The sequence below is a fragment of the Aulonocara stuartgranti genome (genome assembly GCF_965226115.1).
Source record: "Aulonocara stuartgranti genome assembly, chromosome: 13".
Lineage (NCBI taxonomy): Eukaryota > Metazoa > Chordata > Actinopteri > Cichliformes > Cichlidae > Aulonocara > Aulonocara stuartgranti.
The window spans coordinates 9,707,169-9,735,091 of NC_138949.1; the positions used below are offsets into that span (position 1 = coordinate 9,707,169).

At 41.1% G+C, this 27,923-nt stretch overlaps 4 protein-coding genes and 1 long non-coding RNA gene across 6 annotated transcripts in view; 2 read left to right on the plus strand and 3 right to left on the minus strand.

The window, feature by feature from the left end:
- Positions 1-70: 70 nt before the first annotated feature.
- Positions 71-7,887, minus strand: prdx3 (peroxiredoxin 3). Its single transcript, XM_082558174.1, has 7 exons — positions 7,685-7,887; positions 3,037-3,148; positions 1,980-2,121; positions 1,702-1,837; positions 1,355-1,458; positions 372-537; positions 71-248 (listed from the first exon to the last, which is right to left on the minus strand). Exons 1-7 carry the CDS (start codon positions 7,718-7,720, stop codon positions 198-200), a joined length of 747 nt encoding a protein of 248 aa, XP_082414300.1. The 5' UTR covers positions 7,721-7,887; the 3' UTR covers positions 71-197.
- Positions 7,888-8,123: 236 nt separating this feature from the next.
- On the plus strand, positions 8,124-14,231 carry sfxn4 (sideroflexin 4). Its single transcript, XM_082558173.1, has 14 exons — positions 8,124-8,324; positions 8,422-8,487; positions 8,573-8,629; positions 8,733-8,759; positions 8,889-8,943; positions 12,339-12,364; positions 12,454-12,507; positions 12,601-12,663; positions 12,796-12,870; positions 12,964-13,054; positions 13,474-13,589; positions 13,670-13,755; positions 13,832-13,949; positions 14,029-14,231. The coding sequence occupies exons 1-14, from the start codon at positions 8,286-8,288 to the stop codon at positions 14,104-14,106; spliced, it is 951 nt and encodes a 316-aa protein (XP_082414299.1). The 5' UTR covers positions 8,124-8,285; the 3' UTR covers positions 14,107-14,231.
- Position 14,232: 1 nt separating this feature from the next.
- dennd10 (DENN domain containing 10) lies at positions 14,233-18,554 on the minus strand. Its single transcript, XM_082558172.1, has 10 exons — positions 18,350-18,554; positions 18,210-18,264; positions 17,713-17,909; positions 17,525-17,604; positions 17,294-17,442; positions 16,210-16,321; positions 16,027-16,127; positions 15,787-15,894; positions 15,619-15,713; positions 14,233-15,533 (listed from the first exon to the last, which is right to left on the minus strand). The coding sequence occupies exons 2-10, from the start codon at positions 18,253-18,255 to the stop codon at positions 15,366-15,368; spliced, it is 1,056 nt and encodes a 351-aa protein (XP_082414298.1). The 5' UTR covers positions 18,256-18,264; positions 18,350-18,554; the 3' UTR covers positions 14,233-15,365.
- Positions 18,555-19,615: 1,061 nt separating this feature from the next.
- On the plus strand, positions 19,616-27,818 carry eif3s10 (eukaryotic translation initiation factor 3, subunit 10 (theta)). The gene is made up of 22 exons (XM_082558165.1): positions 19,616-19,798; positions 20,265-20,455; positions 20,548-20,684; positions 20,849-21,012; positions 21,483-21,682; positions 21,854-22,062; positions 22,169-22,340; positions 22,465-22,569; positions 22,710-22,808; positions 22,898-23,014; positions 23,137-23,322; positions 23,509-23,856; positions 23,949-24,053; positions 24,127-24,240; positions 24,341-24,463; positions 24,550-24,703; positions 24,816-24,997; positions 25,123-25,190; positions 25,284-25,711; positions 25,839-25,971; positions 26,093-26,310; positions 26,956-27,818. Exons 1-22 carry the CDS (start codon positions 19,750-19,752, stop codon positions 27,138-27,140), a joined length of 3,687 nt encoding a protein of 1,228 aa, XP_082414291.1. The 5' UTR covers positions 19,616-19,749; the 3' UTR covers positions 27,141-27,818.
- The window catches only part of LOC309720936, a 92,693-nt gene continuing 90,422 nt past the window's right edge, over positions 25,653-27,923 (minus strand). Inside the window, exon 3 of one of the 2 annotated variants that reach the window (XR_014280607.1) lies at positions 25,653-25,731. This is a non-coding gene — a long non-coding RNA (uncharacterized lncRNA). The remainder of the gene's footprint in view (positions 25,732-27,923) is intronic. The other variant, XR_014280608.1, reaches the window with a different exon arrangement.

Here is a 27,923-nt window from a genome sequence, read left to right on the forward strand (position 1 = left end):
GCAGGAAAAATAAGACAAACATGAAGACCACTTTATTCTGTGGTCTGGTGCATTATTCAAGACAAAGAGCTGTGGTTTATAAAGCGTTTGTTTATTAGAGCATCCCGATGTTATGAGTAAATGCATATGCTAAAGTGTAAACTCAGTATATTTCTAGATTTGTACCACGTTTAAGCCTTCAATCTGCTGTGAAGTGTTCAGTTGACTTTTTCAAAGTACTCCTTGGATCCTTCTGGTGTTGGTTTGATCTGAAAAACAAACATTACAAAAACTGAGAAAGGAGGGAAAAAAAAAAAAAGTGTATGGTATCAAATCCACATTAGCTGTTATAGCCTTGAATGGACTGAAACACAGAGCCCAGGTGTACTCACTGTTGGGGAGTGAGGGGTCCAGCTGGCCGGACACACCTCCCCGTGAGTCTCCACAAACTGGAAGGCCTTCACTAGACGAAGAGTCTCTTCAACACAGCGGCCCACTGGCAAGTCATTCACACTCATGTGCTTCACCACGCCATTTGGATCAATGATGAAGAGTCCCCTAAAGGAAAAAAACCAAAAACATCAGACATCTTTCTAAACAAGTTTAGGTCTCGATGCATGCTCAATCATCCAGGTAAGGAAATCCCAAAAGGTTGATTTTGTTCATCTGGACGTAGCATTTTCAGTGGAAGAAACATTTCGTCACTCATCCAAGTGACTTCAGGTTTCCCCAAGCTTATAAACAGTGTTAGAAGGTTCTCCCTTCAATATTGAGCAATTACATAAAAGACCAGTTACAGGCACTATTGCAACACTTGGTGATATATCTGGATAAACCCACCAAATGAGAGAAAACACACTTTAAGGCCTGTTGCATAATATTCCCTGTCTTCAAATTAAAAATACCCAGAGGACTGGGTATTTAAATCAACAATGATAACAGTAGCAGCAACATTAGTCACTTTTCCAGACATTAAAAAAAAAAGAAAAAAAAAAAGAGCTTTTTCTAAGTTTTTTTTGGGTATAGATGACGGAGTTGTGGAACTGTGGGTGTGAATGTATGACATTTACCATTTAAAGCCTTTATACAAACTGACCATGTAAAATAAAATTTAATAAAAGACGTGAGGATAGAACTTTACAAAACAAACAGTCTGGCAGAAACATTCCTGGATGGCAAAAATCAAAGAAAAACTGTTTAATACGCTCTATAAAAAGTAATCCCCGTGATGCACGTTATCAGATTCTGTTAGGGTTCCTATTACAGCTGTGCACATTTTTACTGGTTTGTGTTTTATGTCTTTGGTCTTATATTTTAGTACTGTGAGCCAGTTGTGGACTGATAGTTGTGGTTTCACAGCACATAATGAACTCACCTCAGAGCAATTCCTGGGCCGTCCAGCAGCACACCATAGTCTCTGGAGATCTGCTTGTTGAGATCTGAGAGCAGAGGGATGTGGATATTTCCCAAGCCTCCAGCCTGACAAAACATAAAAAGATACATGAACACAAACGCTGCATAGTGCTTCTAGTAGTGTTCGAGAAATAACAGCTTTTGAGATTATTTCACAGTACTGCAAAGTGCTGCAAGCACAACACACTGAGGTCAGTCATTTACTAAAGGCTCCTTGAAGTTCTACTTCAGAGACTGAATAGAGAACGCACAGTGATCTGAACCTTGCACCGTGTGCCGCTTACTGAATAACTATTACACTGAATGTACCTTTCGTGGCGTGTTGATCCATGCCAGGTGGGTGAAGTGAGAGTCCACAGACACTCCGACCACCTCGCAGTTGACATCGTGGAACTCGTTGGCCTTGTCGCTGAATGCGATGATTTCTGTCGGACACACAAATGTGCTGTGGTGTAACAAAAAATAAAAAGCACTTATTAAAAAATCATAGCACATCTGCAGAAATACTGGAAAATCTCAGGCCATTAATGCCAACATTTTATTCACTTCTTCATCTCATGCTGAAAATTATTCTTATAAATACTCACAAATCCAGTGGGTAGAAGAAAAGGACCAGGTATTTGCCCTTGAAATCAGCGAGGCTCATGTCCTTGAACTCCCCATTGTGGACAGCTGTCCCTTTAAAAGCAGGCGCAGGCTGGGTGACAGCAGGGGCCCATCTGGAAGCGCCTGATACAGCAAAGTCAAACTCTATTTATTTATCATTTATTTATCAATATAAGATATGCAACAGTCTTCTTTTTTTGTCAATTTGCCTTTGTACAGAACTGACTATAAGATGCATGCTGGATAAAACAGTAATTTATTGTAATGTCATCTGGTCAATGTTTGGCTTGACACAGACATACAAACATCTACACTGTTTATCTGGCAATGGGTGGGTGGGGTTGAGGGTGGGAAAGCAAGGCTTTTGCAGAGTGAAACACACAAACATGACTTTAGTTGGTTTTATAGATACATCTCCCCTTTGTTTGCTGCAATGTATTTTAAGTACACAGAGCAAGAACATTAATGTTATCTAAAGAAAACCGAGTTGCAAAGTTCTGAAAAATTCAGCCGTCATACGAGTTCAAGAAAAATCAGAAATAAAAAGTCGAATCATTCTCTCACATCAATTTTATGACAGTAAGAGTATTTTTTGTCATAACTGCTGTAACAAACATGATATTACAGCAAAGCTAACATTTGAACAAATGCTTTTAGTTTATATCCACAACACTGAACACTTGAGCAGAATTTAACCAACCAGGATCAGAAATATAACGATACTGTTGATATTGCTGGAAAGTTAATTATAATGACTATAGTTTTTCCTTTTGAGTACAGCTGTAACCAACTGTTTGGTAAAACTGCCCGATATTTTATTTTGCAGAATAAGATTGATAAAAACAATATAGGGAGAAAAATGCTATCATCTTATCCTGGAAAGCAAATAACTTACTTCATTTCATCTGTAAGTTATTTGATCAGTTGACTAACTCATGATGTGTGCTATATATAAGTAGAAAACAGAAAAATCATTCTGAGCTGAATCAGGCAGTTTCATTTCTGACTGCATGCTGTGTGTTTTGGTTCTGTACATACTGGTGGAGAAACAGGATCTCTGGAGTGCAGGAGCAGTGAGGACTCTTGCAGCCCCGCAGGCTCCATGCTGACAAGCTGCTGCGACTTTCAGCCCTCCTGCTGCAACCCTCGCCTCAAAAATAAATAAAAAGACATTAATATGACATGAATAATCCATAATCTGGAAGGATATTTAGCTCTTTTAGTTATCAAGTTGCCATTTTACTAACTGCAACAATGGTTTAGGACGACTGGAACATGAAAAGGTATCAATGCTTTCAAGCTTGCAGATACATTCAAGAGTGAAAGAATTTGTCCTCTGTGAAAGGAAAATGTCCTCTAATCGTGTTTTTCATGGTTTACCTTCATTGGTAGCACCTGAGAATCTAGTGAGCAAAGGTGATTGTGGTGCTGAAAGAAAGATCCTCCAGCATTACACAAGCCTTGTTAAGAAACCTTTTAAAATGAGGTTATTTAATGAATTTGAGTTGATAAAATTAAAGGTCTAACCCAACAGTTTCTCCACACTGAACTAAACCAAGGTCTTTGTGAGTACTGCTCATTCTTTAATTACTATACTCCCACTGAGATATTCCACTGCTATGTTATATACAGATAGTACTTTATGTGAGCAGCACATCTCAATGTTCCTACTGCACATACACTGCCACCATAAATACTTCAAAAACGCATGTGCCACTCTAACTTTTTAAAGTGACTTTTCTTCCAACATAGGTTATGAATTATTTAAATGGATTTATTTTTGCGACACCGTACTGTTATATGTAGGCTACAGTGTGTTCTGGAGTAGCTTGAGGAAACATTCCCGCTGTGTGTGTGTGTGCGGAGATTCTGTCTATCAACACGCACCACCTTTAGGTAAGAAATTATTTTTTATTCAAAACTTGTTGAACGAATTGCTTAGCTGGGATATCAAAGAGAATTTCCAAAAATAGGAGGAAACTGAGGCTACACTGCCTCTGTAAGTTTCTAAGTCATCCACTTGCTTTGGCTCCCAAACGGTGAAACCGCAGCAGGGATTTTATATCAGCAAGTGCTGTTACTAACAGAAGGAAAAATAAATCACAAAGCTTTCTAAAGTTAGAATTTTTAGTCCATGTTATCCTCGCGCTCTGCAGTAACAGTAACGAGTGCCCTGTCCTCCACACCAAGTTTCTCTGACTCCTCCCCTCCTGCTGCAGCTGGAGCAGCTGTCTGACACTCAGTTTTTATTTCCTCATTCATATAATTGATATCAAAGCTCATACTGAAGGACACTCATCTGCAGAAGTCTGTATCTTTACGAATACTGAAATCCCTGTTAGGCATTATTGACGTTACATTTAACCTGACCATGCATCAAAGTCAGAGACAGCAATCACTGGACCTCACTGACTTTATCATCAGCTCAGAATAAAACCACATTAGCGCTCTGAACTATGCAGGCAGTTCCCCTGCAGTGACTCATTTACTGTACATCACTGTAAAAATCCCTATTAAAAAAGGCACCAGAACAAAGCCGTTTACAGCAGGGCTGTCAAAGATAACACTGGGGGTGTGTAGTATCGTGATATTTTGTTTGCTAATAATGTATCGATACAGGGACAGCAGAAATCGATATTTTGTTACAAAAAAAGTTTTTGTGGACTGGAACATGCTCTGACTTCAGAGCATGTTGATCAGCTCCTTTTTCTGAGCAAGAATTCTGACACTGTCCAAATGTGTTTAACTTTTTTTTTTATGGCAGCAATAAACATGACTTACTTATTACTTATTTTAATTTAAGACATGTTTTATTTTAATTAAGTTTAAAACTTTTTTATTTAATGTAAAATTATATTTTGTTTTAATTTACTTTCAAATTCTTCAGTTGCTGAATGGGCTGCATAGGTTTCACAAATTGCATAGTTCAGAATAGCTATAATTGTACCAGATGGTTGCATTCAGTTAAGTTGGACTAGACTGTAATACAAACCGTTCAGTTTGTCAACAATAAAACTGACTGAAATGAGAGAAAGACTGAATGTGAGACTTTGTTATTAGATAAAATGAATATTGATAAAGTTTACCTTTATGTACAGAATCTGAATATCGCAAAATATTTTTAAAAAAAATTGCAATAATATCGTATTGTGCGTTAAGTATTGTGATAATATCGTATTGTGGGCTGTATGGTGATTCCCACCTCTAAATAACACCCAGCAAAGACTCCAATCTGGTCGCTAGGCACCTTTGGAAAATGTGGATTTTGGATTTTTACACTACAACTTAAGTAACAGACATTGCGTAATTAACCTCTGTTACTTGAGTAAAGGATAAAAAATTAAATGGCCCTATAGATAAATGTCTTTATTTACAGAAACAAACAACAAAAAAGACATTTTCTATAAATTAACAAAAACTTTGTATTATAATTACAGGGCAGTCTAGGCCATGATCTACAACAATTTTAAATGCGATTTTCAACATGTATTTTTTACAATTTAAACCTAAAAAGTTGTGCTGACCGATTTCGTTCATTTCGTTTCACTTACTACAAAAAAGAGAAAAAAAAAGAAAAAAGCTTTATAATGTGGAGAAAATATATTTGCACGTTGAATTTGTAGTTAAACTTCTTTAAGCTCCTAGGACCTGGCGTCCACATATGTGGACATCACATTTTGGGTTATTTAAACTAAAATACTCAATTTTGCTCTACATAGGCCTGATATCCACTTACGAGGACATTATACTGCTACTGTTCTATCAAATTTTAAAATGAATATCCTCATATGTAGCTCTTATTTTTCTTAAAAACAAAAATAAGGTAAAAAAAATAAATAAATAAATAAATCTGGTAATTCTTTGTTTTTACATTCGTCAGGCCCCAATATGCCCAAATATCAAAGAGAAATTAAAAATTCATGTCGTGGAAGAGTTTGGGTCTTAGGAGGTTAAACTGTAAAATAGGAATTTCTTTGATGTGGCCCATGTAAGATCAAAGTGGACTGTATGTGGCTCATGATGTAAGATTAGTTTGACATCGCTGGTTTACAGCCTGCAAAGAATCAACCACTATGATGCGTCTGAAACTTTTCTGTATGGTTTCCTTTTTTAAGACTCCACATAAATCAGTTTATGTGTAGAAGTACAACATGTGGAAGCTATTCTAATGAGTCAGACAGCAAACAGTGGCTGAGGCTTCCAGAAAGGGACCCTCATCCCCACCAGCATAAACTATATTTAAGAAAAAAAAAAAAAAAAAGGAGAACAAAAAGGACAAAGCAAAAATAGATTTACACCACCGAGATAGAGGATCATCGTTGTTAATGCTAATGTCTGCCATGTGCCAAATGTTACTGATTGTGCACGTTTTCTGCTGTAAGAGTTGTTAAACCTGTAGACTGATGGAAAGGGTGGGGACCGTAACGTTGCACTACAAGGTAAACTGCACTAATATGCTCTCACTGAACACTGTCATCCAGCTGTAGCAGGTTAGACATGCAAACAAACGGCTGATAATGAGCCGGCTAAAACAACAACAGCTGGTCATAAGCCAACATTATGCCAGCTCGAGTTCCATCTGATAAATATGTTGATTACATTCTCACATTGTATGGGAGTTTATTCACTAAATGTCTGTCCAACAATGTTACATCCACTCCAAAGAAAGTTTCACTAATGATGGCTAACTGCAGCAAAATCATCGGTGCTTGCTGACATAAAGGTTCAGGATATTCTCAACAACTCGCGTCAGTATTGCTTTCAAATAGAAGTGAGCTTCACTGACTAATCGACTTGCTTCAGACTACTTTCAAAGTTTTACAGCCTCCTCCAGAGTAAATGGACATAGATATACCACAACTGAGGTAAACAGTCACTAAGATATACAGCAGCCAGATTTGGTTGTCCTACAGCGCCCAACATAGCTAGGATTATGCACTTATATTGGGAGGGGTTGGAAAGCAGGATCTACTGACATCTAGTGGTGAGATTTTATACACCATACCTTTAAAGTAAAAACTGGGGCTCTTGAAGCATGTGGACTGCAGAATAAAATTCAACAACAGCTCAATCACGCAAAACAAACTGCCTTAATATTGAACACAATTCAGCCCCAGCTTTGTTGCCATTCATACAAATAATAATAATAAATCTATATTAGTCATGGCCTACAAAGTGAACACAGCAGTTGCCTACAGGTGGTAATTATTATCATACTAAATTTGAACCTCTGCTGTGTTCCCGCCTTCCTTTCTTTAAGACTTTGTGTAATTAATGGGATTAATTGCAAGTGAGCTTCTTTTTTTTATATCTTAATACAAGGCAACTCAGTTCATAACTTTGACCCTGCTTACCATAGAAAATTCTAGCACAATGCATCAAGATGGCGAAATTAACGTTTCTATATAAGACACGAACGTCATTTTTTAAGGTTTTGTTTAGGTATAACCACAACTCCACTCATCGCTCTTCTTATGAAGCGAGGCTTGCGCAGTTGCCGCGGGTTGACACCAGTGTCAGTTGGTGCTCAGGTTCAAATGTGCAGCACACAAAACATAAATGCGGAGGACAATTTTTCATTTATTTATTTATTTTAATCAATACCTGCTATCAACACTGACTAATGACTTATGTGCAACAGCGCGAATAACAAATGCAAAGTAACGTTATATAAAGTTGCACTTACAGAGGTCCTGAGCAGTTTTCCGATGGTGGCTGCCATTTTGGATTATGTCACTGGAGGCACGGTTGAGCAGGTTATTACACACGTGCTCAATTCCAACCTCTCCTTTGAAGGAAAAACTATAAAAATAAATGAATTGTATTAATATTTTGCCAGCTCAATTTATCGAATATGCCGACCATAAAACGTATTTTGTGACAAATTATGGCGCATAAAGAAAATGCTAAAGTCACGTTACCTTCAGGTACAGCTCGTAATATTTAGACAAAAATATTTTAAGTGAGCGAAACACGAAGCTGATATTTTTTTTTCTTTTTAATTTAAATTGTGTTTGTTTGACCGTAAAAATGCTAAATTGGTCGTTGCGGTCTCTGTTGAACACGCTGAGCAGAAAGCCACTAGGAAAAAAAAACGCGACGCCTGATATATCCCACATCCCTGAATGTAGCATAAACCTTTGCGAACACGTGACTGGTGGCGGAAGTTGAGTCTAATTAGAAGTTGACCTCAAAAGCATGAGAAATGCATGCTTGTAGGCGATGTACTGTAATAGTGTCACTGTGAGTGATTTAATTTATGAAACGTGAATGTACTCGTTGTTCTAATGGATCCTAACCTGTTGTACTGGAAAGCAGAGGGACAGGTAACGGTGCACAGCATGCATAGCATCACCTCTCACAGTTACCATGGAATTGGTTTCTTTCGTGCTTTTTCATGACTACACTTTTCCTGTTTTACAGTCTTTCCTCCGTCGACTCAAGATCTGGGTTAATATCCTTAATCCAACCCTCCTGCTCTCATCTGACGTGAGTAGCAACCACTGCAGTGATCCGATATTATGGGATGAGTGGAAAATACCTGATGTTTACCTTGTGATTTTGCTCCCCGCAGCCTGAGATACAAAAGGCTCACTCTCTCCTTGGAAGCGGAGAAAAATTAAATGAAAAGGTCAGATTATGTTGAAGGATCTGAGTGCACAGTGGTCACGTACACAACACTGTGAACCTGCTGCAGGTTGTTTTATTTCTCTTTCTTTCATTTTCTCTACTAGGATGAAGCTGCACTGACCATCTCACTTGTAAGTCTTGCAAGAAGTGACCCTAAATTAAGATTTCCTCGCTATCAGTCTTATTAAAGTATTGTTAAGTGGAAGGAGCTATGTTGTGCAGATGTGATTTAAAGGAGGATGACCACTTTGCCTCCACAGTCATCTGTCCACCCTGATTCTGGGGCTGCTCTTCCCCTAATTTTTCGGCCGCCAGGTAACATACTTTTACAAGTGTTGTTTACAAGTTTCCATACATACAGTTGCAGTGTGATCAGTTCATATGTGTGATAACAAAGATTTAAACGGTTGTTAAAGATGCTACAAAGGCTGCAGGTTTTCCAGATAAACACCTGTAAGTTCAAACAGCAATCAGCTGTGTTTTTTCCCATGTGTATTCCTGAAGCATTAAAATAGACCTGTTAGACTTTTCCATATTTTATCTCCAAAGAAAAACTTTGGTCATGTGTTATATGAGATAAAGTTTCAAATAACAAGGTTAACATGTATAACATATATATAAGTAACCTGCGTGATCAGGTAGAAGAAAAGGAGCTTAAGAAGGGGGGGGGGGAATGGGATGAAAATAACCTGTGTCAGATTGATGGGCTGCACCAGGGTCCATTATGTCTGTGAATTAAATGAAAGCTACCCTAGTAGAATCCAAGTAAATGGGCACAATAGCAGTCCATATCTATATATTGTGCAATGAAAAAGGATAATGAATGCAACAATATTTCAAAACATGCAGCTTTCTTGTGATTTCTTTAAGTAGTCTTCAGGAATAGTTCTCCAGGCTTCATGAAGGACATTCAAAGCTCTTCTTTGGATGTTGGCTGCCTTTTCTTCTGTTCTCTGTCAAGATGATCCCACACTGCTTCAATAATGTTGAGGTCCAGGCTCTGGGGAGGCCAATCCATGACCGATAGCGTTCCACTGTGTGTTTTTTTTCTATCCAAGTATGCTGCACTGCACTAGCAGTGTGTTTGCAAGGTGGAACTCAAATGAACTCCAGTCTTATCCCTATGTTTCTTCCTGACAGCCACCTCCCATTGAGACCATTTCTGATGAGGCTTTGGTGAGCAGTAGATGGGTCCACACACACACACACACACACACACACACACACACACACACACACACACACACACACACACACACACACACACACACACCTTTCAGGTACTCCTCGTCTGCTGTAGTTTTTTTTTTTTTTGACTGTCTGTTGTGTCTACACATATTCAATTCAATTCTTTATTTATTTGTCACATGTAGTTATAGCTGGTACAACATACAGTGAAATGTTTTTTCTGGCTAAAAAAGTACTCCCCCCGACTGTGCAAACATGCTAAAAAGGATTTTACATAAGCTAAGAAAAAAAAGGAAAAGAAACAAAAGTTAAAAGTAAAAAAATATATAAAAAAACAATGTAAAAGTCCATATGTTTGTGCTTATAAATATATATCCATGACGTGCAAGATATTGCACTGTAATGATTTGAATGAGAAAACTATAAAAATATACATATTTACATAGTACAGATGTATATAATAAGGTACGGATAAGGTTCAGAGAAGAAAGGTAAAGTGCAAATTATGTACTGTGTGTGAGATTGTCCATCATGTTGTCCGGTTTGTGTTTTGGTTGAGGAGTCTCACAGTTTGTGGGTAAAAACTCCTCCTGAACCTTTCTGTTCTTGTTTTCAGGCTACAGAGGCGCTTCCCTGACCTCAGTGGCCTGAACAGTTTGTGGGCGGGATGGCTAGAATCCCTAATGATCCTGATGGCCCTGGATCTGCACCTTTCAGCATAGATGTCCTGCAGTGCTGGTAGAGATGTTCCCATAGTGCGTTCAGCTGTGCGCACAACCCTCTGCAGGGCTTTCTGTTGCTGTACTGTGCAGTTCCCGTACCACACCATGATGTTGTTGCACAGGATGCTCTCAATGACACCAGTGTAGAATCTCCTCTGTATATTCTTGGAGATCTTAAACCTCTTTAGACGCCTCAGGTGATAGAGGCGCTGTCTGCCTTTACTGATGAGGAAGTCCGTGTGTGTACTCCAAGTGAGGTCCTCGTTGATGTGGACACCGAGGTATTTGAAGTTGGAGACTCTCTCCACAGGGGTTCCATAGATCTGAATTGGGGTGTGAGTTTTCTCACCTCTCTGTTTTCTGAAGTCAATCACCATCTCCTTTGTTTTACTGATGTTCATGGAGAGGTGATTTGCCTCACACCACTTTGCTAGTCCATCCACCTCACTCTGGTAGGCCGTCTCGTCGTTCCCAGAGATGAGTCCCACCACCACTGTGTCGTCAGCAAACTTCACAATGGAATTAGTGGGGTGTCTGGCCGTGCAGTCCGCGGTGTAGAGGGAGTAGAGAAGGGGGGCTCAGTACACATCCCTGGGGGGCCCCTATGTTCAATGAGAGTGTATGGGAGTACACATCCCCTATTCTCACTGACTGTGGTCTCGTGGTCAGGAAGCTATAAATCCACCTGCACAAAGATGTACTGAATCCCAGATCTTGGAGCTTACCCGAGAGGGTGTGGGGCACTATGGTGTTGAATGCTGAGCTGTAATCTATAAACAGCATTCTCACATGGTTCCCACATCCCTCATCTAGATGGCTCAGTGTGGTATGCAGGACCTGTGCTACAGCATCTCCGGTAGATCTGTTTGTCCGGTATGCAAACTGCAGTGAGTCGAAGTCGGGAGGAAGGAGGGAACTGATGAAGGGTTTCATGAGCCTCTCAAAACACTTCATCACTACAGATGTTAGGGCTACTGGGCGATAATCATTTAGGCTGGCTGGGCGGGTGTTCTTCGGGATCGGAACAATCACTGATGTTTTAAAGCAGGTGGGGACTACCTGCTGAGCCAGAGAGGCATTGAAGATGCTAGTGAAAACTGTGGTCAGCTGATCTGCACATACTCTTAGCACACGTCCCGGTATGCTATCTGGTCCCGCTGCCTTCCTGCAGTTTGTTGCCCTCAGAGCTCTCCTCACATCATGCTCAGAGAGTATCAATGGTGCTGGTTCAGCAGCGGGGGCAGGTGCGGAGCTCTGAATTGCTGCCACAGCAGGCACCTCGAAACGCGCAAAAAAGGCATTGAGGTCGTCAGCTAATTCTGGTTTCATACATCTCACAGTGCTGGGTTTATAATCTGTGATTTTTCGTAGCCCGTCCCATATACGTCGGGAGTCACCGTGTTGGAAATGCGACTCCACATTGTCCTTATAGCGCCTCTTAGCCGCTTTCACAGTCTTCCTTAAACCATAAGAAGCTGCTTTGTAGCTGGTCATAACAATCGTTCATCCCTTAAGTTAAATGTCCTTTTATGCTTGAATGATTCAGAACAGTCCTCTGAAAATGGTCAGGTACAACGAAAGAACAGAAAATGAGTGTGAAAGCAGCTGATGTCCAAAGAAAAACTTTGAAAGACGTTTAGAAAGCCTGCAGAACTATTCCTCAAAAGCACTTAAAACACTTCTAAATAATAAAATAAACTGTCTCCTTACAATAAAAATATATTTTGCACAGTGCTGTATATCGCTGAAAGAGTTTTACAGGAGATTCTGATGAGTTCATGTCCACCTGCTTCTTTTCAGCATTTCTTCCTATATCAGGACCTTTGGTAGGTGTCTTCTCCTTTATCTATAGATAGATAGATAGAGATATATAACTTTTTTTTTCAAAAGGAAGTTTATTTATTTAATTTCACAGGTTGTTGCCAGTCTTTTGCCACACAGCACTGTGAAACCTGCTCTGTTTTGGCAGGTAACAAAGCATATTGATTGATGAGATTGATAAATATATATATTAGACATGAACAAAGTAACTAATGGCAAATATTCCACTGCACTCTTTCAGTTTCTGCTGCAGAGTTACAGTGCTGGGTTCAATTATGCAAACAGAAATTCTTCATCAGAGCAGGTAAAGTGTTTAGATCAGGCCTATATTTTCATTTATGAGCTGATTGTGTGATCAAATAGCTCAATCATTTTTTTTTAAAGTGTCTTTTCTCTAATCTCGAGCCCTCCCTCTGTTTCTGCACTTATCTCCCAGCACCAGGGGTACAACATTTCTCTGAAGCAGCTTCTGTTGATCACTGGTACAGTCTCCTATACAACATGTGCAGGGGTGTGTGCATTTTGATTATGGAAATCGTAACCGTAATGCCTCAAGTAAACTTTTGGTTTTTCAGTCATTGCTACTTTGTATCTTCTGTTTCAGGCCCTCCCTCAGATTTTTATCAACAGACTAGGTTTAAGAAGCTCAGCAGTGCAGACTTTCTTTAGGTCAATATTACCAATCCCTCTCTCGGGTAAGTTCTGTGTGCTGAATACAAGCTGCTGTGCTTAGTGCATAAATAGTATTGTGGAGACTCGTACAGTAGAAATCATCCCAATGCAGACACTGTATTTAAAGTTTGCATTTTAGGTTTCTATTAGAGTAGCTTTGCATGATTTACAGTTCAGAATAATCCTTATGTATTTTACACTTAGCTTTGCAGACCCTCTGTCTGAAACAAGCTGCTCTGCTTTTAAAGTAACTTTCTTCTTATCCTGATTGGCTTCCTCTTGCCAAATGAAGGTTTAGCAGGTGGTATGAGCTCACATATTTGCCTGGGAAGACCATATTGGGGATAATAGGAAAAAAATGAAGCCTGAGCCTATTGGTACCCTAAAAGAGCAAATAAACTAGCATACTTTCAGCTCTGCAATGTTGTTTTACTCTCCTCAGCTACTCTGGCTTTCTTCAATGTGTTAACTGTAAGAAGTGAGGAGTCAGAAACTGGCATCCAAGTGTTTGATCACAATGGAAATCCTGTTGGCATGTCCAAAGCAGCAGGAGAAAAGGTATTTTTTAAATTAAAAAAAGAAAAATCAGTAATTTCAGTGAAATCTTGATGTAGTAAAGATCTTTCCTTTTTTGTGAGGCTGTGTGGGAGACTGCCTTGTCAAGAGCGGCACTGTTCGGTATGACCGCCGCCGTTCCTAATCTGCTGGTGCTACTCATGAAAAGGTCAGCCTTTTGTTAAAGCCGTCTTTAACACCCTCCGAATAAAATCAGGTTTGACCGAATAGATTTTTCTTTACAGGGTGAGACCCTTCCAGAGGAACTCTCTGCTTGTCGCTCCTCTCCGACACATAAGCACCGCGCTCGTCCTTGGCCTGATGATTCCCGTTTCATTCAGTCTCTTTCCACAGCTGGGAACGGTAAGGGTCGGGGTCCTCCTCTGCTCTCAGGTTTTGTTTTGCTTTCTTGAACTTAGCTGACACTGACCTTGTTTTGCAGATAAAGAGGGAGCAGTTGGAGGAGGAGCTGCAGGCTGCAGCAATTGGGAGACATTTATTCTACCACAGAGGACTCTGAAAAGCAGCTTTAGATAGAAGACACACAATCCACTGACACATGTTCCACAAACTGCAGAGAGCATGACAGGAACAACCACCACATCACACACACACCCCAAAATAAAGAGTTTATTTAAAGCAACAGTTTACTTTCTGATAGAAATTTATTTCACTTTGAGTATTAGTTGGATTTATAGATATAGCAAATATTACACATTTTCATGAAAATATATTTTCAAAGTTGCACGAGCCTATGTGTTACCGTCACCTGAAATACTGCAATGTGGTGGAAAATGGATTCAACCGTACAACAATGGCGCTAACGACACTGATTTAGAAGAGTGGAGAGAAAAAAACAGCTTGGAAAATAAGACGTGTAATTAAATACAAGTGAGTCAGTGTGGGAATGGAAGCATTAATCGTTATTTAATCAGCTCAAGACTGAAGTGGAAGCTGTTAGTACAACTCTGAAAATTCCCCACCGCACAACAGTTTACTTCTGTTTCAGCTGTGCGCGACGCTAATGCTGTTAGCAAAATAGAAAATGTGACATTCCTTTAAAAGAAAAACAAGAATCTACAAGTTGTGCAGTGTCTGCTACACTTGTAATCTGATTTCCCCGCACAGCAAAGTTTCTATCAGCTAAATCGGTAATTGCAAAACCTGCACACACATGTGACAGTACAAAGTGAGTACCCAGCCATGAACAAGCTTTGTGACGTTTGGAGTTGCTGCGTTGCACCGTGAACAGGAAGCCAACGTGTGGGAAAACGCTCTGATGGAAAATCACTGCTCGTTGTTTCTGCTCTACAAACTCCAAGTCAACAGCTGCGGCGCTTTTCCCCTCATACCTGTTACTGTTAAGGGATAAAACTTGCATTGTTTTACATTTTCAGCAAATCCCACATAAAGACCATCGTTTCAGATTACTCAAAAACTCAAGCAGCTGTGCACTGAGGTCTACACCTCAGGCAGCAGCCAGTCTGTTCACATTGTGTGTTGATATTTTTAATAACTCGAGCTGTAGATTAATTTAGTTTCTGCTAAAAAACATTAATTATCACCAAACTAATCCTTTCATTGCTCCCATTATTGGTGTGTGAGTCCCATGATGTATTAGATAAGCAGTGCACCATAAAATCTGATGCTAGGGACACTTTTCTTCCTTGTATTAACAGTGTGCCATTTAAAAAAAACAAACAAAAAAAAAACTTAATGATCCCAACAGTGAGTCCATGCTGCGGATGGTAACCTGCAGTAGAGTGTTTGAAAACAGCTTTATATCCTCAAGAGCTGCTCTGCAGCTGCCAAATGAAAGAGGAAGTTCTCCGTCGCTGGAGGGAAATGACGCTGCTTTAAACCTTCCAGTGTGATTTTAGAGTCTTCACACTCATCAGCAAGAGCAACCAGGTTAGCGAGGATCTCTTTAGTCTTGACAGAAATGTCCTGCAGATGAAGGGCACATTAGATTTAAGACTAGGTTTCTTGCAGCTGACGCTTTCCTGTCCGGTGTTTTTAACTACGTTCTTACCTTGATCACCTGACTGTCTGACTTCTCTGCGTCCTCCGCAGACTGCACGATGAGTTGGCCGATGTCCTTGTGCAACTTCCCCATAGCCATGGCTTCTGTTGTGAGAGACTCAGCATCAGTCTGAGAGAATCAAAGCAACATATTGCTCTCTCTTTGAACACATGCTACCTTTAGCACTCTGGGATACTGTGATGGTGCTGTCTGGGAGGTTCACAAACACATCAAACAAATCCATTCTGTTGCTCACTTCCGGATTTACAAACCCTGCTATGTATCCTGTGGAGGAAGCAAACATATTGGAGCATTAATAATTCACCCATTCACCCCAGTCATGGCAGTGCAGATAGTTGCTAAGCTGCGTGATGAGTTTTCTGTTAATTACACAGATAAACCAGTAGGCAGCCTCACCGGGGCATTTCTTTAAATCCTCCAGTTCAGCATCACTCAGGTGGACGTACGGGTGGAGGATGGACCAGTCTTTCCTGTGCCACACGAGAGCCGGCAGAACTCTGAGAGACAAACAGAGAAAAGAGTTACCCACACAACACAATTATGTCCACTATGATATGATTATGAAAGTCTTAAATTCACCTCGTGAACTCCAGCAACGCCTCAATCCGAGGGTGATGGACAACAATCCGCTTCTTCAGCATCAAGGCTGTATACAGGATGATGGTCTCCATCCCGAACTGAGACACCACATCTGAGACAAGAGCAAAAACATGGTCGAAGATTTGAGATCTTGTGACTTTTTCCACTAACAGCTAACATTTTAAAATGTTCAATGAATTAATTAAAAAAAGCTGTACATCAACTAAAAATGGATATAATAATTACTTAGATGCCAAACTGCATTTGCATAACGTTTTCCTGCCGTCCCCAGCTATTCATTTATTGTTATGCCCGTGTAAAAAAACTTTTTCACGAGACTGTGTGGAGACGTGATTAAGTACACCTCATCATTCGGTAGCTCGTGCGACCACTTTAAACAGCAATAACATAAACTCATAATTTTCTCTCTGATTTCATCAGTCTCTAACAACACTAGAGGCATTGTGGCCCAGTCTTCTTTACAACATAGCTTCAGTTCATTGACGTTTTACAGTCAGTCATTTATGCACAGCTCTTTTAAGGAAAACTTCAGCTATCAGACAGATGGGCCTCTTTGGTATACAGGGGAATTCTGGTCGACTCAATGACTGTAACGTGCACTTCTGGAAGGATTGTGGTATTGTGTTAACACACGCCTCAATGCTCCAGACCAGCAAACTGACAAAACTTCTGCTTTTATAGAGGTTCTCACACTTAACAATGATAAGTTAATCAAGTACATTTGATTAGCTGCACCTGGGTACCCTCTTATTAAAGCGGTAAGTTTATTAGATTTTCTCAGGACTGCATAAGGTTGTAAGAAAACTTTCATTTTCATGTGAAGTATCAGCTGACCCTGATATGTTTTACTTCCTAAAAACCTCCAGTAACAGCGGGGGTTTCTAATAAGAGCTAAAAAGCATGAATTCTTTGCTTTTAAAAAGTTCAAATAGTGTTTGGCCACAACAAAACAAATGAAACAAATAACAAAAATCTTAAATAGCAGATTTGTGTACACAGGAAAGTCCGGGAAAGGTGTTCAGTATTTTTATGTGTGTTCCTCTTTACAAACGTGAAGTCCTACCTTTGACTGAACCTGCCAAGTAGGCTTTCCGAACATCGTAGTCCTTAATGAGAAACGAGCCGTTTTCGTCGCTCTGACAGATTCCTTTGGTGAGGACGGTGATGTAGGCTTCCATCATTTTCACCGGACTTCCGTGTTTGACATACATCCTGAGAAATAAATGTAACTGTGTGAGTTCAGCCCAAAGCACAAAGACATAAGGTGATGCTTCGTATTCATAAAGACTGTCACCTGCAGAGTATTCTACTGAGTGCAGCATATTTCTCAGGGTTGAAGTCTTTTGCTGTAACAACTACTGAAAAATGAGTGACCTTGACGAAGAGAAAGAGAGACATTAAAGAAATGCTCATCTATGGAGGGATGGAGATATTATATGTGACAAAAAGGATAAAGCTAATGCCTGGATAAAGACACCTTACCTTGTTTAGTGCTGTCGGCTCCTGTACTTCCATTGTAGTAATGTAATACCAGGTACGGGAGAACTGACCAAACACAAAAGTGTGAAAGTCACGGCCATCGTGTGTCAGGCAGCACTTGCTGAGCAGGACTTCCCTTAGTTCGTCGCCCACAGATGGATAGCACCACACCCACAAAGTGTCTCCATTCACATCTTTCTCTGAAGGAGGGGAAATAAAAGCAACATGTAGCAACATTTAGCATGTCAGGAGAAAGAAATGCATTCAGACTGGACTTTCAGGGTCTTCTAAGAGCATCACTACCAATAACAAGGTTACTGGAGGCGCTCAGGAACCCATCCAGAGCCATTCAGGTTGAACATGCAGGAGCAATAAACCAGTGAGGGGACATTCTCGGATCACAATAGTATCATGTGATTGTCCTGCATGTTCAGCGGATCTGAGACGCCGACTTCGCTTAAAAAAAAAGACAAAAGAACGACTTCCTAACCGAAACTTACCGATTAATCCCACGCTTAACATAAGCTGCGTTTCAGTCGTTGCCATATTCCATACCTGAAACAGTTCATAAGCACAAGTTAACTGGAGAGCAGCCACCGGGCGTCTTCTTCTGCGGACATAGTTGTAACAGGAAAGTTACCTTGAGAGTTCATGCGAGATCAGAATGCCAGAGAGCGATGCTGGATGGGTTTAATGGGACAGAAAGTGGGCTAAAACTTGCCAGCAGTCTGATTCAGAAGATTTCTGCTGCTGTCAACAAACATTTCCCCTCTCTCTCTCTGCGAAGCTGCTTCCCTCTTCCGGGACAGGAGGGCTGTGCAGGGAGGAGCTACGCAGCTCACAGCCAATCACAGCAGCCGTAACGGTGCGTTCATGGTAACTCACAAAATGCAAGTAATGTTCACGGACGGCAGGAAAATATAAATTTGAAATTTTATGAATTCATAGCATTTCACATTATGATGTGATAGAAAAGTCTGCGTTTTCACGTAATCTGTAGCACAGATATATGTTTTTGAAAGTAAAACAGTCAAAATAAAACCAAGATTGCTTTTAAGATTGCATTCTGTACTGTAAGTGGCAATATTGGACTGGCAGTGGAGCACATTCTCTAACATAATGATTATATTTATACAGCTAATAATTGTATTCTATTTAGCTTTAAATTATCATTTTTATGTTACTTATAGAGCTACTTTTAATTTTGTCATATTCCGTTTTACTGAGTTATTTGACTTTGTTTAGCTATTGTTTCATGGTTTTATTGGTTGTGTTTACTCTTTGCTACCTATGCACGGGAATTTACGAACTTGGTAGATAAACTGGGCTCTATCTTATCTTATTTCACACGCATTGATTGAATTGATCTTTTTTGAGTTAATGTTTTTCTGAATAGTACTTGAAGGTACCATTGGGGGGAGCACATACGGGAACCTTGTACCATCAGAGTTGCCAGGTTTGATTAAAGCCCTCACTTGGGAAGTTTAGATTATGCATTGCTATTCTACGTTCTAAAATGGACCAGTGACTTCAGACGGCCACTGGTGCTAACGCTATAGAAACTTTCATAAAAGCACAAGAGTTACAAGTTATTTCCTGTTTTAAATTGTATCATTTTAATGATCATATTTCCGTTACTGAAAACATGCCACAGCCAACGGAATCATTTGTCATTTAAAGTCTTATGTGCTTGCATATCCAAAAAGGTCTACAAGATGTGAAAAGGGTGTGTTTACAAATGATAAAAGTGAAATAAAAATAATAACAAAACTACGCGGATACTCTGAACTGTACGTTGTATTAAGTTAATTGTCTTTATTTCCTTTCACCGCCTCATAGATGCGGCGCACACAGTATGGGATTGGGGGGGAGGGATAACACGTGACGCAACTGGCAACCCTACCAAGGCTACTCACGAGGTTGTTCCTTTCTCAGCCAGCACCGTTGCACAGGGTGAGTGCGTGGCTTTGATGGACTGGTAAAATTTCTTAAAATTAATCCAAGTCAACCAATTTTGAGCTTTGCTAAAAGGTCATCGACATGCCGGCGTATTTTCAGCGGCCAGAGAATGCTCTGAAACGAGCGAACGGTGAGTATACAAACGGCTTCGTGTTTTAACAGATGGGCCACATCCATGCTAACTACTGGGCGAAGGGTTAGCTGGCATTAGCCGTTGGTGACTCGTTGTTGTTAGCCGGCCGGGCTAACTGCTAACGCTAGCCGGATGGCGGGGAAGCCATATCGAAATTGTGAAGCTACGTTGGTATGTAGCCAACAGTCTACGCAGATTTTTAAATTACAAAAGAAAGACTTTTTAGAAAAGTAAGTGACTGCCAGAGAGCTGTTAACCTTCCACGTAGCTTTACGGTGTTGTTAACGCTGCCTGGGAATCGGTGCTGTAAGTAGATCCTACTATCACCGACGCACCAACAGCGGCCTAATCAGCCGGCTCTAGCTTGTCACGGTGTGTGAAGCGTTTGCTTTTTTTTTTTAATAATGATGCGGGACTTGACGCGTTTATTGTTGACTTATATTATTTTAACATGTTTGCGCAGAATTTCTTGAGGTTGGCAAGAAGCAGCCGGCCTTGGATGTCTTGTACGATGTCATCAAAAGCAAGAAACACCGAACATGGCAGAAGATCCACGAGCCCATTATGCTCAAATATCTGGAGCTCTGCGTCGATCTTCGCAAGAGTCACCTGGCCAAGGAGGGTCTCTACCAGTACAAGAACATCTGCCAGCAGGTCTGCAAGAAAAAATCTGTGATTTTTGCACACACAAAATAATTTATGCAAAATAGCAGTTTAGTCTAAATGTAAGCGCTTTCTGTTTCCAGGTGAACATCAAGTCTTTGGAGGATGTGGTTAGGGCCTACCTGAAGCTGGCAGAGGAGAAGACTGAGACAGCCAAGGAGGAGTCCCAGCAAATGGTCCTGGACATCGAAGATCTGGATAACATCCAGACCCCAGAAAGGTGATGCTGCTTAAGTTTTTATATAGTAAATCAGCTGTTTAACAAATGACTTAATTCATTTCTTAGGGCTGGTGTTTGATTTAACTTTAAATTTTGATTTGTTTTTTTTTTTCTTTCAATTAAACAAATAAACTGGACTAATGTGAAACTTGCTTTGATTTTAGCGTGCTCCTGAGTGCTGTGAGTGGAGAGGACACTCAAGATCGTACTGATCGCCTGCTCCTCACTCCGTGGGTGAAGTTCTTGTGGGAGTCCTACCGCCAGTGCCTTGACCTGCTGAGAAACAACTCCAAGGTGGAGCGTCTATACCATGACATTGCACAGCAAGGTAGGGACATGCATCAAATTACTTTTTAAATACTGTCTGTTTTCATGATGTCATGTTCTAGTCCTAAGTCAATATTCCAGGCTGCTTACTACCATCTTAATATAAAGTTTTTGTATTTTTAATCGTTTTCTGTATATGGATGTTAATTAACACCAATGCATGTATAGTATGTTTTATAAAACAAAAATCTTTCCCAATGAAGTCATTTAATTATTATTCAGAAATGTATTTCAAGTCTGTTTGCTGTGAGTCTAGGATTAGCTAATCCTCAAGGTATTACAGCAGTTACGCAAAGCAATGCGATGTAATAAGATATAATGTAACAGATTAAATTAATTGTCAAAGTGAACAGTTATTGTTGTTGTTGTTGTTACTATTAATATTAAATAACTGAATAGTTTTGCAACTGCAAACATTTTTACAGTTAAAACCTTTAAGTACGAGGCTCTAAAATCCTACCTTCCCTGCAGCATTCAAGTTTTGCCTTCAGTACACCCGCAAGGCAGAATTTCGTAAGCTCTGTGACAACCTGCGCATGCATCTGGGTCAGATCCAGCGCCATCACAACCAGAGCACTGCCATCAATCTGAACAACCCTGAAAGTCAGTCCATGCACCTGGAGACACGTCTGGTGCAGCTGGACAGCGCCATAAGCATGGAGCTGTGGCAGGTTAGTCTACCTAACACTCTTCAACAACTACACAAGCATTTTCAGATCGGTTGCCTCCACTGTTGTGGGATGCTGTAATGTGCAGCTGGCAATGTATAATATTATAGTAGCTTTGAAACATGATGAATGTAAAATTAATGGTACTAATGCAATTATTCTTTTTCCTCTCAGGAAGCATTCAAGGCTGTTGAGGACATCCATGGCCTGTTTGCTCTTTCCAAGAAGCCTCCCAAACCACAGCTGATGGCCAACTACTACAACAAGGTGTCTACTGTATTCTGGAAATCTGGAAACGCTCTCTTCCATGCCTGCACACTTCACCGGCTCTATCATCTGTCCAGGGAGATGCGAAAGAATCTGACCCAAGAGGAGATGCAGCGGTATTCCATTAATTCCTTGTGGATAAATGCACCAGTGTTTGTTTGTTTTTGTTTTTAAAATTTGATCATGACCAAATATGTATTGAAATTTACTTTCAATTTTCAGGATGTCTACCCGAGTCCTCCTGGCTACGCTATCTATTCCCATCACCCCTGAGCGTACCGATATTGCTCGCTTGCTTGACATGGATGGCATCATTGTTGAGAAACACCGAAGGCTAGCTACCCTCCTTGCCCTGCAGTCTCCACCAACCCGCCAAAGTCTCATTAATGATATGGTACACTATGTGCTCAAGAAGAGAGAGAAATCTTCACACCCTTTTAAGAATATAGTTTTTTGTTTTTATCTGTTCTTTAATTTGTTTTAAATTTTTTGTCAAATGTATGATTTTTGTGTTTTAGGTTAGATTTAACTTGCTGCAGTATGTTGTAACTGATGTGAAAGAACTTTACAACTGGCTTGAGGTCGACTTTCATCCTCTGAAGCTGAGCGGGAGAGTGACCAAGGTAAACTGTCCAGCTTCATGTGGCAGCAGCAAACGTAATAATTACAAGGAGCTGTCGTTCAGTTCATTTTCTTACATACAGCTTGAAGTTTATTCATTTAATTAACATTTCTTGTTGCTTGTAATTTCCTACTCTTCTAGGTGTTAAACTGGGTGAGAGATCAGGCTGAGAAGGAACCTGATCTTCAGCAGTATGTCCCACATCTGCAGAGTAACACCATCCTGAGGCTCTTGCAACAGGTAATCCTCTCTCTCTTCTGGTTAATCTTTTTTTCTAAATCACTTCTACCCTGAAATGGGTGTAATTGTCTTCATTTTTTAAATTTTAGGTTGCACAGATCTATCAAAGCATCGAGTTCAGTCGTCTGGCCTCTCTGGTTCCATTTGTGGACGCCTTCCAGCTGGAGCGCTCCATTGTAGATGCTGCACGGCATTGTGATCTGCAGGTAAGACTCACATTGGTAGAGACACTGACATCACTGATGGTCCAGAAACAGGGATGTGAGCTATTACTGAAGTAACATGCTGCGTTTTTGTAGATTATCTAACATTTCTTTTTGTCTTGTAGGTCAGAATAGACCACACCTCTAAAACTCTGAGCTTCGGCTCTGATCTGAACTACTCGACCAAAGAGGATGCTCCTGTTGGACCTTTCCTGCAGAACATGCCGTCAGAGCAGATAAGGAACCAGCTCACTGCCATGTCTGCATCTTTGGCTAAAGCCATACAGGTCATCAAGCCTGCCTCCATCCTGGTGAGTTCAACCTCTAACCGATACACAGTGACCAGAGGCACCTAATATACAGCGCCCCCCCCCCCCCCCTTATTAATGTACATACAGTGACGGTATTTTTCATGTTATATTTAAAACATTACTCATGTTATGCCTTTGTTTGAATTCAAGTGCATCTTATTTATTTTTTTAATTATTCTTTCTTAGCAAGAGCGAGAGGAGCATAACCAACAGGCCATCGCTGCCTACCTGAAAAGTGCCCGCAAGGATCACCAGCGCATCCTGGCTCGTAGACAGACCATCGAAGAGCGCAAGGAGCGTCTGGAGAGCTTAAACATTCAGCGTGAGAAGGAGGAGCTAGAACAGCGGGAGGCTGAGATGCAGAAGGTTCGCAAGGCAGAGGAGGAGCGTCTGCGGCAGGAGGCCAAAGAAAGGGAGAAGGAGCGCATCATGGAGGAGCACAAGCAGATCAAGAAGAAGAATGCCCGTGAGCGCTTGGAGCAGATCAAGAAGACTGAACTTGGAGCAAAGGCTTTCAAGGATATCGACATTGAGGTGATGAAATGTAGCCATAATCAACTTGATCTGGGTAAGTTTCACATGGATTACATTTTTAATGTAGATCTAACAAACTGGTTTTGTTGCAGGACCTGGAAGAACTGGACCCTGACTTCATCATGGCTAAACAGGTGGAGCAGCTGGAGAAGGAGAAGAAAGAACTTCAGGAGCGTCTGAAGAACCAGGAGAAAAAGGTAATGGTATTAAATCAGTAGAAGTATTGATAACTTAAATATGTACTGGGCCCTAAGTTTTATCTCTCTTCAGATTGACTATTTTGAGAGGGCAAAGCGTCTTGAGGAGATTCCCCTGATCAAAAAAGCTTATGAGGAGCAGCGTGTCAAGGATATGGAACTGTGGGAGCTCCAGGAGGAGGAGAGGGTAAGTGGGCAGGAAAAAAGCGCTTTACATAAAGAGATAAAAACGAATGTAAAACATCTGAGCATCTGGAATGTAACAAGTTGTTCTTCTCTTTATGTAGATTAGTACCATGAAAGTTGAACGGGAGAAGGCTCTGGAGCACAAGAAGCGCATGTCCAGGATGATGGAGGACAAAGAGAACTTCCTGTCCAAAATAACAGCTGCTCGTAGCTTCATTTATGAGGTAAGACTGCTTAGTCAATCTCTGAGCATTAGCTGACTATGAGGACTGAAGCAGTGCTTTCAGCTTCACTTCTGTGCCTTTTAAAGGAAAAACTGAAGGCTTTCCAAGAGCGCTTGATAGAGGAAAGGAAGACGCGCCTGGAAGACAGAAAGAGACAGCGCAAAGAGGACAGGCGTAATGCTTACTACCGGGAAAAAGAAGAAGAGGCACAGCGTATTCATGAGGAGCAGCTCAAGAAAGGTTTGTACAATCACGAATCCGTGATCCAACCTGTCCTCATAAAGTTAGGACAGGAGCTCATATTCCACAGAGAACCAGGAAGGATTTTTAATTTTTTTTTTTTTTTTAATAGAGCGTGAAGAGCGTGAACGCCTGGAACAAGAGCAGCGAGAGGAGGAGGAGAGGGAGTACCAGGAGCGTCTACGAAAGCTTGAGGAGCAAGAGCGGAAGCAGCGTCTTCGTCAGCAGGAGATTGAGGAGCGAGAACGACGCCGTGAGGAGGAGAGAAAGGTCCCACAGGAGGAGAAGCCAAAGGTTTGGATCTGTTTTTTAATAAGTTGCTTTTGCTTACCCCAAGATGGCTGGGATGGGCTGTGTAAGGATAATATGGTCTACAGGACTGTGAGTAATTTTGAAGTATCATGTGATTCTGTTAAAAGGAGGATGGAGGATGGAGACGACGCACAGAGGGTGGGGATTCAGAGTGGCGTCGTCCTGCACCAGACAGGTGTGTGTCACCAACACTTAGTTCCTGCTTTTCTTCTTGTAATGCCGACTCAGCTAGGAATGGCTTCTCTAACAACAACTGTGTGCTCCTTAGGACTTGGAGACAGGACGATGACAAGGAGGAGAAAGAGTTACCTTTCAGACGAGATGGTCCTCGTAGAAGCGGAGAGGACAGAGGTCCCCGTAGGGTCTTTGACGATGAACGAGGCCCACGCCGTGGTGACGATGAAGACCGCCCTGTTCGCAGAGGGTTGGATGATGACCGTGGTCCACGCAGAGGTTTCGACGATGATCGTGGTCCAAGGCGTGGTGGAGATGACGACCGTGGTCCTAGACGTGGCTTTGATGATGACAGAGGTCCTCGTAGAGGCATGGATGACTCCAGGGGACCCAGGCGTGGAGCTGATGACGACTGGGGCCCCAGAAGAGGAGATGATGACAGAGTTGGAAGAAGAGGTATGGATGATGGGCCACATCGTGGTGATGATGACGCCAAACCTTGGAAACCACTGGGCCGACCTGGTAAGTCTGTAGCCAATTGGCTATCAGTAAATAATAGAAAAGTCTTGTTATCCAACAGCCAGGCAGCTGGTCTGTGCCTAAATGTCAAGTCTTAATAAAATGATGATAATGAACACCTCTGATATAGGGGGGTGGCGTGAGCGAGAGAAGGCCAGAGAGGAAAGTTGGGGACCTCCCCGGGGTGGCCCCCATGATGATGGAGATGATGGCGAAGGAGACGAAAGATCCAGCGACCGCAACAGAGACCGTCGTCCAAACAGGTGGGGCTAATAGATCTATGCCTGTATGCTGAGTTATTCGTAGCACCGTGGAGGATGTGACAATTTGCTTTTCAGGTAGTTGTTGGCAGAGTTTCTAATTGGTGTCACTGTGCGTTCACAGAGAGGATGGTATCTGGAGAAGAGGGGGTACTGATGAGGGAAGCAGCTGGAGAGAATCTCGCAGAGAGGAGGCAGACCGCGATGATCGACGTGATCGAGACGATCGACGCGATCGAGACGATCGACGTGACCGTGATGATCGCCGCAATAGAGACCCTCGTGATAGAGATCGCCGTGATGATCGTGACAACAGAGGCCCACCCAGAGATCCTGATGATGGTGAGCAGAGCATGTTTTAGACTTGCTTTCAGTGTCTTTGCTGGGTTTGATCTCATTAAGTGTGATCTAAGTAATTTATTTTATGCACAAATGTTAACTTTGTTTCAGAAAATTGCTGTATGAAATGTAAATAAGCAATTAAAAAAAAACTGCATAGATTTACCAATAATTTAAGCTCTGCTTTTATTAATAATAATCAAATATCAAGCTTGAATGGAGAACATTTTGATTCCAAAACTAGTATGGTTTGCTCCCAAACACTTTTGTTGTTAAGAGATGTTAAAAGAAAACTGATGTGCACAACATCACCATGGTTTTTATCTTCCTGAAATCAAATAAAAAGTAATCACAGTTGAGAGAGATTTAAAACGCTGTAGACGCTGGTGTCCCTGATCCAACTCTCCATCCTCAATCCACTGAGCTCATCTTCTGACTGTCAAAAATTTCAACGTGAAGATAACTTATTCAGCCAGCAGAGGGCACTGCAAACCCATTGATACATGCTCTGCTACATAAGCTTTTTTTTTTTTTTTTTTTTTAAATTTAAAGAAATCATCCACTTTGGACACACGAAACTTCCAAAGTTAAAACATAAAAACTTCCGTTGCTGGAATATTTTCTACGAAACATCTTTGTTCCCCACAGGTGGTTCTTGGCGTCGTGGAGGTGAGGATAAACGTGAGGAGCGCGACAGGGACCGAAACAGAGAACCGGGACGGGACCGTGATCGTGACGCTGATGGAGAGAAGGGCTGGCGTACTGACAAAGAAAACCTTCGCCGCACCAAAAACGAGACAGATGATGATGGCTGGACCACCGTTCGCCGCTGAACCTCAGCTCATGGCTCAATCAATAAAAATGATTTAAAATAATAATAATTATAATAATCAGAAATACCACATCACTGTTGGCCACAGTGTTACATTGGGGGCCCAAAAATACCTTTGATTTGAGTATTTGTAGAATGCAGTTTCCTGGGAAGTGATTTTGTTTTATTTTTATCTTGACCTGCAGTTTTGAACCGGAACCTCCTCACCTTCTAAACACCATTAACCAATGAACTTGTGTTCACTTAGGTTTCAGTGAAGCATTACTGTAACCCCCAGTGGTTGGAAATGTTCTTACCTTAGTGAAGTTAATCCGACCTACATGCAAACCAGTGAACCTGCTACAATATTCAATGCAAACTCAGTGTACCACCAACTGCCTCTTTTATTGACTGTACCTTGCATAGATGTTATGGCACAGATCTACAACTCTTCTAATGGCTGATGGTGACTAGGAATCGTGTCACCTGCTTCAGTTATTTCAGCTCTTCCATCTAATATGAGATGCTTTCTAACCTGTTAAAGAACTAGTGGAATTTACATTTTGTGCATGCATAGAGTATTGAAATGGTCTGGCTTCATATCCAGTGCGTGCTTCTATCTTGCTGCAATCAATGGTATCACACCAGGTTGCATGTGAACAGATAAAGCCTTTATTAATAAAGACAATGCTCACCAGGAGTATGTTCTCTTTGTCTTCAATGGGATATAAAAAATGTTAGAGTATGCTGTCCTTAGCTTTGCCTAGTTTAGATCAATAAAGCCACAGATAACCTTATGAACATA